Source organism: Cyprinodon variegatus, unplaced genomic scaffold (assembly GCF_000732505.1).
Source record: "Cyprinodon variegatus isolate N-32 unplaced genomic scaffold, C_variegatus-1.0 Scaffold1373, whole genome shotgun sequence".
Lineage (NCBI taxonomy): Eukaryota > Metazoa > Chordata > Actinopteri > Cyprinodontiformes > Cyprinodontidae > Cyprinodon > Cyprinodon variegatus.
In genome coordinates, this window is record NW_015151826.1 from 106,143 (window position 1) to 118,321 (window position 12,179).

A 12,179-nucleotide genomic window follows, 5' to 3' on the forward strand; every position below is an offset into this window, starting at 1 on the left:
ATATATATATATATATATATATATATATATATTATTTTCTTCTTTGTAGAGTGATGGACCTCAGGCAGTTTGGGAAGCAGTAAATACACCCGGCGAGTAAAAGTGCACAACGCCACAAAGCGCCATGCGCCTGCGCTAAGCGTGTCAGAGCTTTCCATTTTAAACAGTGCAATTATTCACACCAGATGTTTAAAATACTCGCTAAACGCCCCTATTACATGCATAGTTAAACAATGGGCTTGGAAGAAACAGAAAAACAACATCCAGTTTCATAGTTCACTTCAGGCCAAGGTGCGTCTTCTCCTTAGTGCATTTCTACAAGATAATACCAAATGTTTACAGTTATTAAAGAAAAAGTCCAGTCATATTCACAATTAAAACTTCTGAAAGTACTTTAAATATGAAATTATCACATTCTGTTCAATAAATTATATTTTTTTTTATTGAGAGTAATTTTCATTTTAATGTGCTTTACTGGAGGCATCCATGTTTGTCTAAGAAAATTCTGCCATCTACTGGTTTGTGACGTCACGGTGCGGTATCGGCTGTTGATCAAGTCCCAGTGCTGTATCTAGTGTTTGTCACAAAGTGCTATTATCCAACTCATCTTGAAACATTCTTCTTCCAAATGTTAGCTACATATTACGTGTATTTCCTCTGGCAAAAGTTTGATTGCAAATCCTCGTTCTTCAAGTTGGCAATCCAACGACGAACCCGTCCGTGGACGATCATGAATCAGAAAGGTGAAATAAATCTTAAATATTTGTTCTTGATTGCAGATGTGTATAATAACTCCCATTGGTTTTGCTTGTAAAGCGGGGAGAATGGCGCTAGGCTTACCACACCGTGACGTCACTGCCGGAAGATGTCAGGAGTGAGGTGTTACTATATTCGGGAAAAAATGTCCGCTCCCAGACTCAAAGATCAGACAGAAATTATATTTTTTTGTTTTTTTTTACTGATTATCGCTATATTCATTTAATTACTAAAAAACGTATTAGTTTTAGGTATAGATAATGATCCATTGATTATTTCTTGGTGAACGGACTTTTCCTTTAAACCCCCCCAGCCGATGTTGGTAGTTGTAACATGCTAACAAATCACATGTTTGATTTCAAATTACTCAAGAAGCTGATTTTAATGTGATCATATATTATGAATAAGTTCGTAACTTTTGTCCTGTTTTATTTACTTACCAGGTCATAATAGCAATAACAATGAATCATCTTTGCTCAGAGCCCCGTTGCTGAATCTGTTATGCATTTCAGTGTCTGATTTAAATTTCAGTTTCAAATATATGCGCATATGCCGATTTGGTGTGCTTATTTACCTCTTGAAACCCCTTTCACACCTTGACGATTTATCCAGCATATGCCTGACATACGAAAAATTTGGCAAAAATGCTGGCATAGGTTGGATAAGTTATGGGTACGTTCTGTATAAGTTATGAGCACGCTGAAGTACGCTTAAACACGCTGGAACATGTCAAAATATGTCAAGAAGGTCTCAGCATGCTCAAAATTTCTCGACGTATGCCAGCGTATGCCATATGTTGGCCATAAGTTACAGTTAAGTTATCTGATCGTTGATATACTTTAAATGCGATTTACTCAAAAGTCATGGCATCTAGCTTATCCTGAACCTGTAAGTAACTTGTGCATAACTTATGCGTTACTTATCAAGAACTTATCTCCAGCGCATATCAATGTATCTGATGTGTTTCAGATGACCGCTAAACATGTTTCTAACCTTCAGCTACTGTACTGTTTAATAGCGTATTGGCAGCGTTTTGGTATAAAGGGGTTCACAGGAGGAAACCAACAAACTTTCTAGCAGACATGACGCTGAATCTGCTGTGACTGAAAACCTTCTTTATTTCTTTTTTGCTTTTTATCCATTCTTTTTTTTTGGCTGGCGGTAAACACCAGCTAGGTTAATACCGCAATCAAATAAATCTTTTTATGCAGGCCGGGCGCCTTGCGGGCATTGCTACCCCCTTCAGGACACTGGCTTGTGCATCATTTCATGGGCACTACACTGCGTTATGCATAAGTTAGGCTGTTCTTGGACATAAGTTACGGATTTGTTATGAATTACTTTGTATATGCCCAAAAATGAAAAAAATACATAGAAAGTTCAGCATATGCCAGCGTTTTAGGGGATTCTGTGATGTCAGGCATATGCTGGATAAATCGTCAAGGTGTGACAGGACCCTTAGAACTCGTTCCAGGGTAATGTATTTCTACTTTGTTTTCATTGTGTTAACTGATATAATGCCTGCCTTTAGAGAAGATGTTGATGTTGTTCAGGCGATCAATAAAACAGCACTTTGATTCTTCAGCATTAGATTGTAGGGATGGATTTAGATTTTCATACAATGCTATACATGCACCCAACAGGTTGGCATGGAATAAATGGGTGCCATCCAGATATTTTATTGTTTGCTCAAAGTCTCCTCACTGAAATTTTAGGTATACATTTTTATTCTACCTGGATTTGCCTGTCATCATAACAGGTTTGATCCTCTTTGTTCTCTTTTATCCTGACATTCCTATTCCTTATTTCCCTGTGACTACTCTATTAAAAGTTCAGCGATTGTGACCATGGAATAGTTATCAACAGCCTGGATTCTATTTATACTCCGTGTCCATCAAGCACACTTCAAGGTGTCCTCAAAGCCTTCAGTAATCGCAAGCACATCTACGTAGTCAACTTGTTTGACAGCTATGTCGCCCTGAAGAAACGTGAAAGACAGCAGAGAGAAACTGAGGGTAAGTTATTTGTATAGTGTAGATACATACATTTGTATAGCAAAGTTGTGATGGATCAATATAATTTGAGGCCATTTCACATAGTGTAAACATGTTTCAGTAAAAGGCCTTATAAATACTTAGCAACACAGAGAATACAGTGGACAAGGTGTTTGAACGGGAAACCCTTGCAAATATTGGAAAGTAGAGGTGAAAGAACAATTTATACAACAGGGAATATAGACAATAACATCTTTTTCCTTTTTAGATAAACGAGCCAGAGCAGGCAACCCAGATATCCACACAGATTCCTACATATGTATCAGGCTATCATGCGCATACGCAATTAGGGAAAAGTCAGGGCAAAAACAGACACACGCACACAGTTAGGCCACACACTCCAGTTTGTGCACAAGCATCCACACAATGTCACAAAGAAGGTATAAATAAAGCTTAAGAGGGGTGAAGGTTTGGGGGGAAATGCTTTGAGACTTTGGTGACGATGATGAGTGCTGTATTTGTGAATTTTTTGGACAGCATGTGAATTCATCCTTTTTTTCTCCCCCTCCGGTGGACAAATTAAGATAATCGTCTTTAGTGTCTTGATTTTTTGTCCTAAGAGAATTCTACCATTTTGAACCCCAAAAGTTGTATGATTAGTTTATGGGTGCATTTCCTGCAGAAGCCTTACAGAATGAGATAGCTGAACAGGAGGAGAGGCACCTTTGGGAATTGGATCAGGAGAACTTTGATGCCTTGCCTGATGAAGAAAAGGAGAATGTTACCCAGCGACACTTGGAGGCAATTCAAAAAAAGAAAGAGAGGTAACTATCTAATACACGTAGAGCAGGCTTTTTTATTTTTTATAATGTGCTCTATGCAGAACTCCAGGTCTTCCTAAACTTAAGGCAGCTCCTTTGTTTCCTGTGTTTTTCTACTGGATGAACCGATTAATCCAGATGTAACCCAGACCTCGCCCCCACCCCCCACCCCCACCCATCTCACACGGGGGTATCTGGGGATTTCCTCCTGGGTTTGCTCCAGACCCAGAGGGAAAGTGTATGTTTGAGGACTGTAAGAATGTGTTTAGTGTCTGCCTCTGCCATTGAGTGCTTCTATATGTCTGTATGGGTGTAAGGATGGGATTGTATAAATGTGACTGGATGAATGAGAAGTTTACTTGTGAGGTTGGGTATTTGCCACCGCCACCACACTCACTGAATATCCAAGGCCAGGGGTCTGCAACCTTTCATATCCAAAGAGCCATATTGCCCTGGGTCCAGCTAATTAAACTCGTATAGAGTAGCAAAATATGACATGATTTTTTTTGTAAAAAAACAGCCTATTATTTTTTAAATATCTGCCATAAGAAATCAGTTGCCATTCTAAATAACCAAGAAGCTTTTTGGATTCTTTTAAAATAAGGAAAAACAAAAATGATTCTCTGTCACTCACCTCTGTGCCTAGCCGAGGGAGCTTGCTCTCTTGAAAAGAAAGCACAGCAGTGAAGAAGGGATGATGTCACTGAGCAGTCTACGCGTCTACTCTCTCTGCTCAGGCAGATCAGTGGCGCGCATGCGCAGTCTCTCCATGGCTTTTTAATACAACTTCCAAGCGTTAGAGACTGCAGTTTGCCACAAGACCTCTAAGATTCAACAGAGTGCTCTCTTCATTTGCTACCGGGGATTTGGCTCACGTCCTGAAGGATGAAATAGCATCCCTGTTAGAGAAAAAGGCAATCAGAGTAGGTGCGGACAAGGAGATTCGTCAGGGCTTCTACTTGCGCTATTCCAAAGAAAGACGACGTATCACTATGCCCCATACTGGACCTGTGTGTGTTAAACAGACAATTACGCAGATATGCATTCAGGATGCTCACACACAAAGCACTGTGCCGTTCCAACAATCTGGGGGATTGGTTTGTAACCATTGACCTCGCGGGCGCCTATTTTCACATCTCCATTTACGGCCCACACGAAATTCTCTCAGGTTCGCTTATCAGAGTGAGTTTCAGACCATCCCTTTCGGGCTGTCATTAGCCCAGAGGATGTTCAGCAAGTGTGTGGAGGCAGCGCTGTCCCCTCTGAGGACATGCAGGATCAGAATATTTTCATACATAGATGATTATCTCATCTGCTCTCGATCAAGAGAGCAGGAAGTCAGCGACTCCCTGGCAGTGATAAACCACCTCATCAACCTCGGGTTCAGGATAAATCAAGCCAAAAGTCGCCCGCTGCCTGCTTCCTGTGCAATACACAGAGTATTTGGGTCTCAGAATAAACTAACTCAGTGCATGACGCGTTTTCAGTTGGGAAAAGTTGTTACATTCAGACTGTGCCTGTGGCTCCTTGGTTTTATGGCATCCGTGATTTCAGTTGTCCATCTGGGGCTTCTGATGATGAGAGACTTTTAGCCCGGGGTCGCCTCTGTCCCTGCCTTCATCTGTGTAGCAGGGTAAAAGTAACACAGATATGTGCGACGGCTCTTCAGCCATGGAGAGACCCGACGGTTCACACGTCAGGTGTGCCGCTGGAGACGGCAGCATACAGGATTACCATGACTACCGATACATCCCTGACCAGTTGGGGTGCAACTATGATGGGCAGAGCGGTGAATGGTGTATGTTTCCCGAAAATGGTGCGGCTTCACATCAACATGATGGAACTGCACGCAGTGTTCCTCACTCTGAAACACTCCATGCCCTAAAACACTGATCTATTGTTGTAGAGAGTTTTAAATACAGCTAGCTGTACAGCAAAAAGGCTCTTGATCTTCTAGTTTTCATTTTAGTGTAACAAAAAGGAAGGTTATCACAGAGCAAAGGGCTCAGAATGATGTACGGAAAGGCCAAGTTATTCAGAGATTTTAAAGTGAGAAGGAGGATCTTTCCAAAAAAGTTAAAAAAAAAACAATCCACTGGACTTTGTTTCCAAGTTTAAAGACATTTCGCTTCCCATCCAAGAAGCTTTTTCAATTGAAAATGCCAGAAATAGTGTTGAGTTTGAGGCTTTATAGAGTGGACAAAAACAAAGCCTTGTTTTGGCTTCGAAAAATGACACCTGAACCTGATAAGTGGGTCCACCCATTTGGAATGGGGGGCCGTTTGGTGTCTTTGTTAGCCTGTAATACCCCATACCTGTCTATGTCTCTGAAAGGGGGGGTCATTAAAGGGAATAGTTGGCCTGGCTGAAGAGTAGAGGTGCTCTGTTCCCCTGTAATGGTTGGGGTTGCTATGGTAGAGGGAAGGAATCAACTCAATTGCTGAATTCCCGCTATCATTGCAACCCCCACCCCATTTCAGGGGAACAGAGCAGCTCACATCCTGAAAAAAAAGTCCAGTGGTTTGTTTTTTTTGGAACAACTATGACCTGGATGACTGAGAATCTTCACCAGCAAGAAGAAGGATGTTGGAATTGTTGTGATATTTGATTAGTAATGGGAAACTAGGTGGGACGTATTGTATGGAAATTGTTCTAGAGCTGCTGTGTTTTGAACGAACTGAACATTAAGAAAGTGATTATGTTTTTCCTTCCGTGATTGCATAGGGAAATTGACCAGAAGGCAAAAGAAGATATAGAAAGAAGGCAGGAAGAGGAGAAGCTGAAAGAGAGAGATACGAGGAAAAAGAGGAGAAAAGATGAAAAGCCGAAAACTCTGGAAGTTCTGCAGACGAAAACTTCACGAGAAATAGAGCAGGTGAGGGAATAAATAAACTAAAATCAGACCCAACTGGACTTTTACTACTGTAAGTGTTTTAAAGACATTTAAACAGCTGTCTTTTCTGTCAACATGAACCAACAATGGAAAGATGTGTTAAGGTGAAAACTTCTTCCCTGTTTTTAATTTCTTTAAATCACCAGTGAGGGCCAGGGTCCTGCAGTTTTTTTATGTTTGGTTAAGTCTAACTGAATCAATAACGAAGTCATTAACAGAAAATGCATTTGATTGCATGCACGATAGGCCAATCCAGCCAGCCATCTAAAAGCCCCATTTACACTACCCTCTGAAAACTGACCTGCTTCATGCTTGGATGAGTTTACCGTGCCGAGCTTGGTTCCTTACGACCGTTTACACACCATGCTAGCATGGTTCCTCGCCTCCTAGTGACAATCTACAGTACTACTCTCTAGAGGTAAACAAGGAAATCAACATGGCGGTGCCCGTAACATTCAGAAAGTTTGGTTATAATTGTGATATTTCATTGTTTGCGGACAGTCAGGGAAAGAAGGCAGCCTTTGGTGAATTTACTTGACAGAGTTGGATTTTGGGAAGTGGATAGGACAAACAATAGTCTAATCAGGGCTTACAGATGCAGGAATAATGACAGATGTTGAGGTTCATCACACTGCAAAGCAGAAACATCACTGGAAATCTTGTGGCATGGTAAGGGTTTAAACACTGGTATAGCATGAAATCATGAAGTTTTAATGATTATGAAGGCTTACTGTAAGGAGATGACACGTTCTGCTCATGCGCTATTTGTTTTCTGAGAACCGAGTCAGAGCTGAACCGCGGCAAGCCCTACCGATGAACAAGTACCATGTTAGCGCTGTTCAGTTGTGTCTGGCATGGTCTGGTTCAGTTGTGCGTGCCATTTACAGTCAACTCTTATCTTGGTTACCGTCCTGGCAGGGTTTCAAAAGGGTAGTGTACATGGGGCTTAAGTCATATACATAAGACAGGAGACACGTTGAAAAGTAGCATGATACCTGTCCTTAATAGCTAAGTTTAACCTGTGTTAAAGTGTTCCTAATTGTCCCTAATTTCAGAGTATCGTGGATAATCTGCAGTGTGAGTTTGAAAAATACAAGCAGATTCAGGCCAAGGTGGATCAGATCCTGCAGGTGTGGGACCGAGTCCAGGGCTCCCGAATGGATTCTGTTCTAGCAGAAGATACCTGTCCAAGTTCAGAGGAACCTTTAAGAAAGAAAAAAGTGAACATGATCATTTTGTCTTACAGAGTTTGATCTTTTTAATCCTCTGTTTGTTTTTGTCCTACCCTTCCACTTTAATGCTTAGTTATCCTCTTTAGTTCTTTAAGGTATATTTTCAGAATCGTTATTTAAAGGTCATCACTCGGTCACCTCTCCGTTTTCACAGACTGCCGTTAAAAGGAATATAAGAAAGAAAACTGTTAAAACTGTCCGAAGAGTGCAAAATATAATCCCTCACATTATGGTGAATGTAACGGCGAATGGCTGCCATAGTTTCCAAGAAATGCTCTTTTACAGCCCCCTGCCTTCTTTGAATACGGTAGGTCCAGCCTATATTTTCCATTGGATTAAAACTTCACGTGTAGATAACTATTTCGTTCATTAATCATATTAATGTTTTCCTTATATCTTCCATAGATTCTGGATGACTTGAGTTCAACACCTAGTAGCCTTCGGCATATTCCTCCTGTCACACTCTCTGTTGTTGCTTTTCCTAAGCACAGGGAACAGCCTAAAGTTCATCAGACATGTTTCACCTTTCTGAATCCATCATGGCAGAATGAGGAGGAGGGGGAGAAGAATGATCCAGAGGAAATCAAACATAGAACAACTCCAAAGGTCATATCCATTTTTATTACACTAGTAGCCATTCAAAATTTCCCCACTTTCCTTGATCGTTCCTTGGCTAGTCCCCCATAACTCCTTTTTAAACATCTAAAATATTCTTTCTGTCATGATTCGTGGAAATTAAAGTCGCAGAGAAACGGCTGTTCCAAGCATTGCATTTCCGAATTCTCCTGAGTGGTGCACGACTTTACACAAGTGAATAAAGTGAATGCGATTAGTCGTTCATCAAGGGGGCGGGGTGTTGTGACGGAAGGTTCCAAGCATTTTGGTTGTTGCCGGTTTGTTGGAAGCATCTTGCTAACCAGTTAGCAACTTAGTGCTAGTAGGTTCCCAAATAAAATTACATTGGGACCAAGTAGCACTTAGAGTAGCACCTTCCTCGCAACGCTGGCAGTTCTGTTAGCTCTTCACCTGCCAGAAACACAGACGTCCATCCCTGTGAATACTGGGATGGAACTCTGGCCAATGATTCTTATTACAACCGTTGCGTATATTAGCTGCGACATATGACTCAAGATGCTATGACCGAAAAAAATTGATTGACACATGACAGTTGATATATGATTGGCCGAATTTAGGTGTTCAGGCTGACGTATAACTAACTGGCCTGCATTAGATAAAAAAAAAAAAAAACAGATTTTAAGACAGGATTTTTTTAAATAGAAATTGTCTAACTTTTGGGACAATATCATCTGATAAAGAGTACATTTATATACAGAATGATTTGACATTTAAATATGACTTCCCTATGACTCTAAGATCTAAAGAGAAGGACCATCTACTGGTCCGATCCTGTAATTCATTGAAAGGGTGAAGTCAGAGTAAAAAATATGCAAGCCCATAAGAAGGCCATTAGCTGGAAGTGGGAGGGGCTTTTGCTGACGTTCGGCTGGCTTTTGACTGGGAAGGGCCATTTTGAATGGCTGCTACTATACATGTATAGAAACACCTGTTCAAGAAGAAAAGACATAGGAAAGTAACTAGAAGTAAAATGTTAGTAATGTTGTTGACGATTTTAGTAAATATTTGTCTTTGTGTGCTTAGGAAAAGGCAGCAGGCTCTAAACGTCACAAAAGAGACTCCAATTACAAGACCAAAGAGAAAAAAGGGAAAGAAAGTAGCATGAGCATAAGTCCTCACAAGATCAAATCAAAGATTCCAGAGAGGTCTGACACACTTTTATGAACTTCTTCTTTCTCTAGTTTTATTATCCACAGAAACTTTCCAGGTGAATCAGACAGCAGATCTTCAGATCTCTAATTGTTTGTGTTTTTGGTGTTCATATTTAGTTTGACTGTGTTCCGCTGGGTTGTACCTGCCTACAGTGAGGTTGTTCTGAAACTGGGGTTCTACTCAGAGTCACCAGGAATCTTTGAGCAGGTCTTCAATTTTGAATTAGCTGGAAGCTGCAAACTCTACCAACTCACCTGCAGAGGAGTTTGCACCTACCCCTCCATCTGCAAAGATTACAGGTCAGTTATTGTTCATAAATTCATGTGGGCTTGTCTTTCAAATAGTCCCTCTGTTTCTCATTATCAGGTATCGTCCCCATTGTCACCTTTAGAAGCTCCTTTTCCAATATCTCAGCCACGATTAGCAAGTTTGATGTTCAAGCACAGAGAAGGGGTATTTACTGCATACATATTTTGTCTTTCTAAAAAACTGTTCTTGCTTTACCAAAAATTTCCAACCAATGTTGCAATCAGGCACTCTGCCAAGGACAATTTCAAAATCCTAACAGAAAATTATGAAAAGTTTAACTAAATGAGCCCCACTACCAGAGGTAACATAAGTTCTTCAGCATTGGGTCTGCTTTGATTCTAAAGAAAATATCCTCACTGTCACGACATACCCTCTTGTACCTCAGGAAAAACAGGCAGGTTACAGCCCATTCTCACTAAATAATTGTCTTGAAATTTACATTGTCAAATAGTTTGCATATTTCAGTTCAAAGCATTGTGTTTGTTCTCTAGTGTCTGTTGATATTCAGTTTGCTTGTTGCCAGGTTATGCCAGACATGTTTCATGGTGTTTTCAGACTTGGTTTAGATTGTGCAGAAGTCTAATGTCATTCAACTATTTCATTTCAGTACAAATATATTCACATAGGATTAATTATCTTATTATCATCTGTCATTGTTCCAATAGCTCCTTTCTGGCCTTAAAAGTATTGAGGAAGATCTTTTAAAAGACCTGCCCTCTCCAATTTAAAAAAAGATGCGTGTGCAAGAGCATGCATTTCTCCTCATGAACGCCCTGTTTAAAATGCGCTGTTCTCATAGCTTATACATGCTTAGTGTGTGCACATACAGCGGGGACTGTTTAGTGGGATTTATAGTGAACTCAGTTAACTGACCGTTCGGACAGATGATCACTAGTGTTTGCCTCGTTGATCACGTAAATCCTCCTCCAAGGCATGGTGCCTGTTGGGTAGCAACAGTGTATGGCAACAGTGGACCACTGTGACAGCAACTCCCATAATGCTTTGCGAGAAGAGCTCTCCGCAAAGCATTCTTCGATATATATATATCTGCCTCTTCTGAGGCCTTTCTTTTCTTTTTATATACTTCGTAAGTGCTTTTTCTCTTACGTCACCGGCCATTTTCAAAGAACCGTGTTGGGAAAGGTGCGCTTCAATGACTGCCTGAAACCGTAGCTCACCACAGATATACGCCTGAAAGTGCGCATGTGCAGAAAAAGACCACTTGTTGAGATGATCCACCTCCCTGCAGACAGAATCTGCATGTGTGGACCAGGCCGTCGAGGCACCAAGCCTTGACTGCCTCCCAGTCCTCTCAGCACCCGACCCCTACGAGTCCTTGTCTCAAGTGGAGGAGTTCAGGTGTCTCGGGGTCTTGTTCACGAGTCACAAACAGCTTTGCAGATGGTAAAGAAATGCATTTGCATATCCTTCCCCTATAAATGTTCACGTTTGGTTCCTCAGTATATTTTTGCATTTATATACACTGAAATATACACTCAACAACAGGCCAATCTCCAACATGTATAAGGATCTCCAAAATGGTGCCACAACCAAACAAGAACAGTCCAGATGAGGCTACAATGAGAAAAAGCAGAGACCATAACGTTACAGATTGAACACAGCAGCAAGCCCATGAGCTCTACTGACGGCCAGTCACGCTCAATGTGGCCATCTTCTATATAGAGCTATTCAGTTTATTTGTATAGCGCCAATTTACAACACACATCATCTCAAGGAACTTTACATTTCACAAGATGATGCAGTCAAATTGATTCAAAGCTTTCTATCTAAGGAAAACCAGTTGATTGCATTAACTCATTGACTCGAATGCAATCCCTCACAGTAAGCATGCTTATAGTGACAATGGAGAGGAAAAACGACCTTTTAACAGGAAGCAACAGGCTCAGTCTGAGCAGCCATCTGCCGAAGCCGACTTGTGTTCAAGGAGACAGAAGCAGACTTACAAATGGCAACTGTAAAAGGTGGTCTCATCCAGGAACCACCAGCCAGGCAGACGAGCTCTGAGCCAGCTCCCATGCCAGAGGATGAAGAGAGCATATCCAGCCACTCACAGTCAGAGAAACAGAACTACACTGAAAAACAGGCAGATCTTGAACATCCATAAAGAAAGGTGTTGATGGCAGCAGCACGGCTGATATTGCTCTCCAGGATGGAATCACGGCCAAACAGAAACAGATGAGGCAAAGCTACTATGAGAAAAAGCAGAGAGAGCATAACGTTAGAGATTGAACTAACAGATTCTGCAGAGTGGGGGAATAGGGAGAGAATGAAGCAGAATGATGAAAAAGGTGTCACTATGTCCTCCAGCAGTCTAGGCCTATAGCAGCATAACTATAGAGATAGCTCAGGATAACCTGAGCCACTC

General features: G+C 41.2%; 1 protein-coding gene across 1 annotated transcript in view; it reads left to right on the forward strand.

The window, feature by feature from the left end:
- hydin (HYDIN, axonemal central pair apparatus protein) overlaps nucleotides 1–12,179 on the forward strand; it is a 120,906-nt gene that overhangs the window by 58,401 nt on the left and 50,326 nt on the right. The window contains exons 36-43 of the mRNA XM_015402595.1: nucleotides 2,613–2,771; nucleotides 3,433–3,574; nucleotides 6,296–6,446; nucleotides 7,520–7,684; nucleotides 7,851–8,003; nucleotides 8,102–8,302; nucleotides 9,356–9,477; nucleotides 9,601–9,783. Coding sequence (XP_015258081.1) covers nucleotides 2,613–2,771; nucleotides 3,433–3,574; nucleotides 6,296–6,446; nucleotides 7,520–7,684; nucleotides 7,851–8,003; nucleotides 8,102–8,302; nucleotides 9,356–9,477; nucleotides 9,601–9,783 — 1,276 coding nt within the window. The remainder of the gene's footprint in view (nucleotides 1–2,612; nucleotides 2,772–3,432; nucleotides 3,575–6,295; nucleotides 6,447–7,519; nucleotides 7,685–7,850; nucleotides 8,004–8,101; nucleotides 8,303–9,355; nucleotides 9,478–9,600; nucleotides 9,784–12,179) is intronic.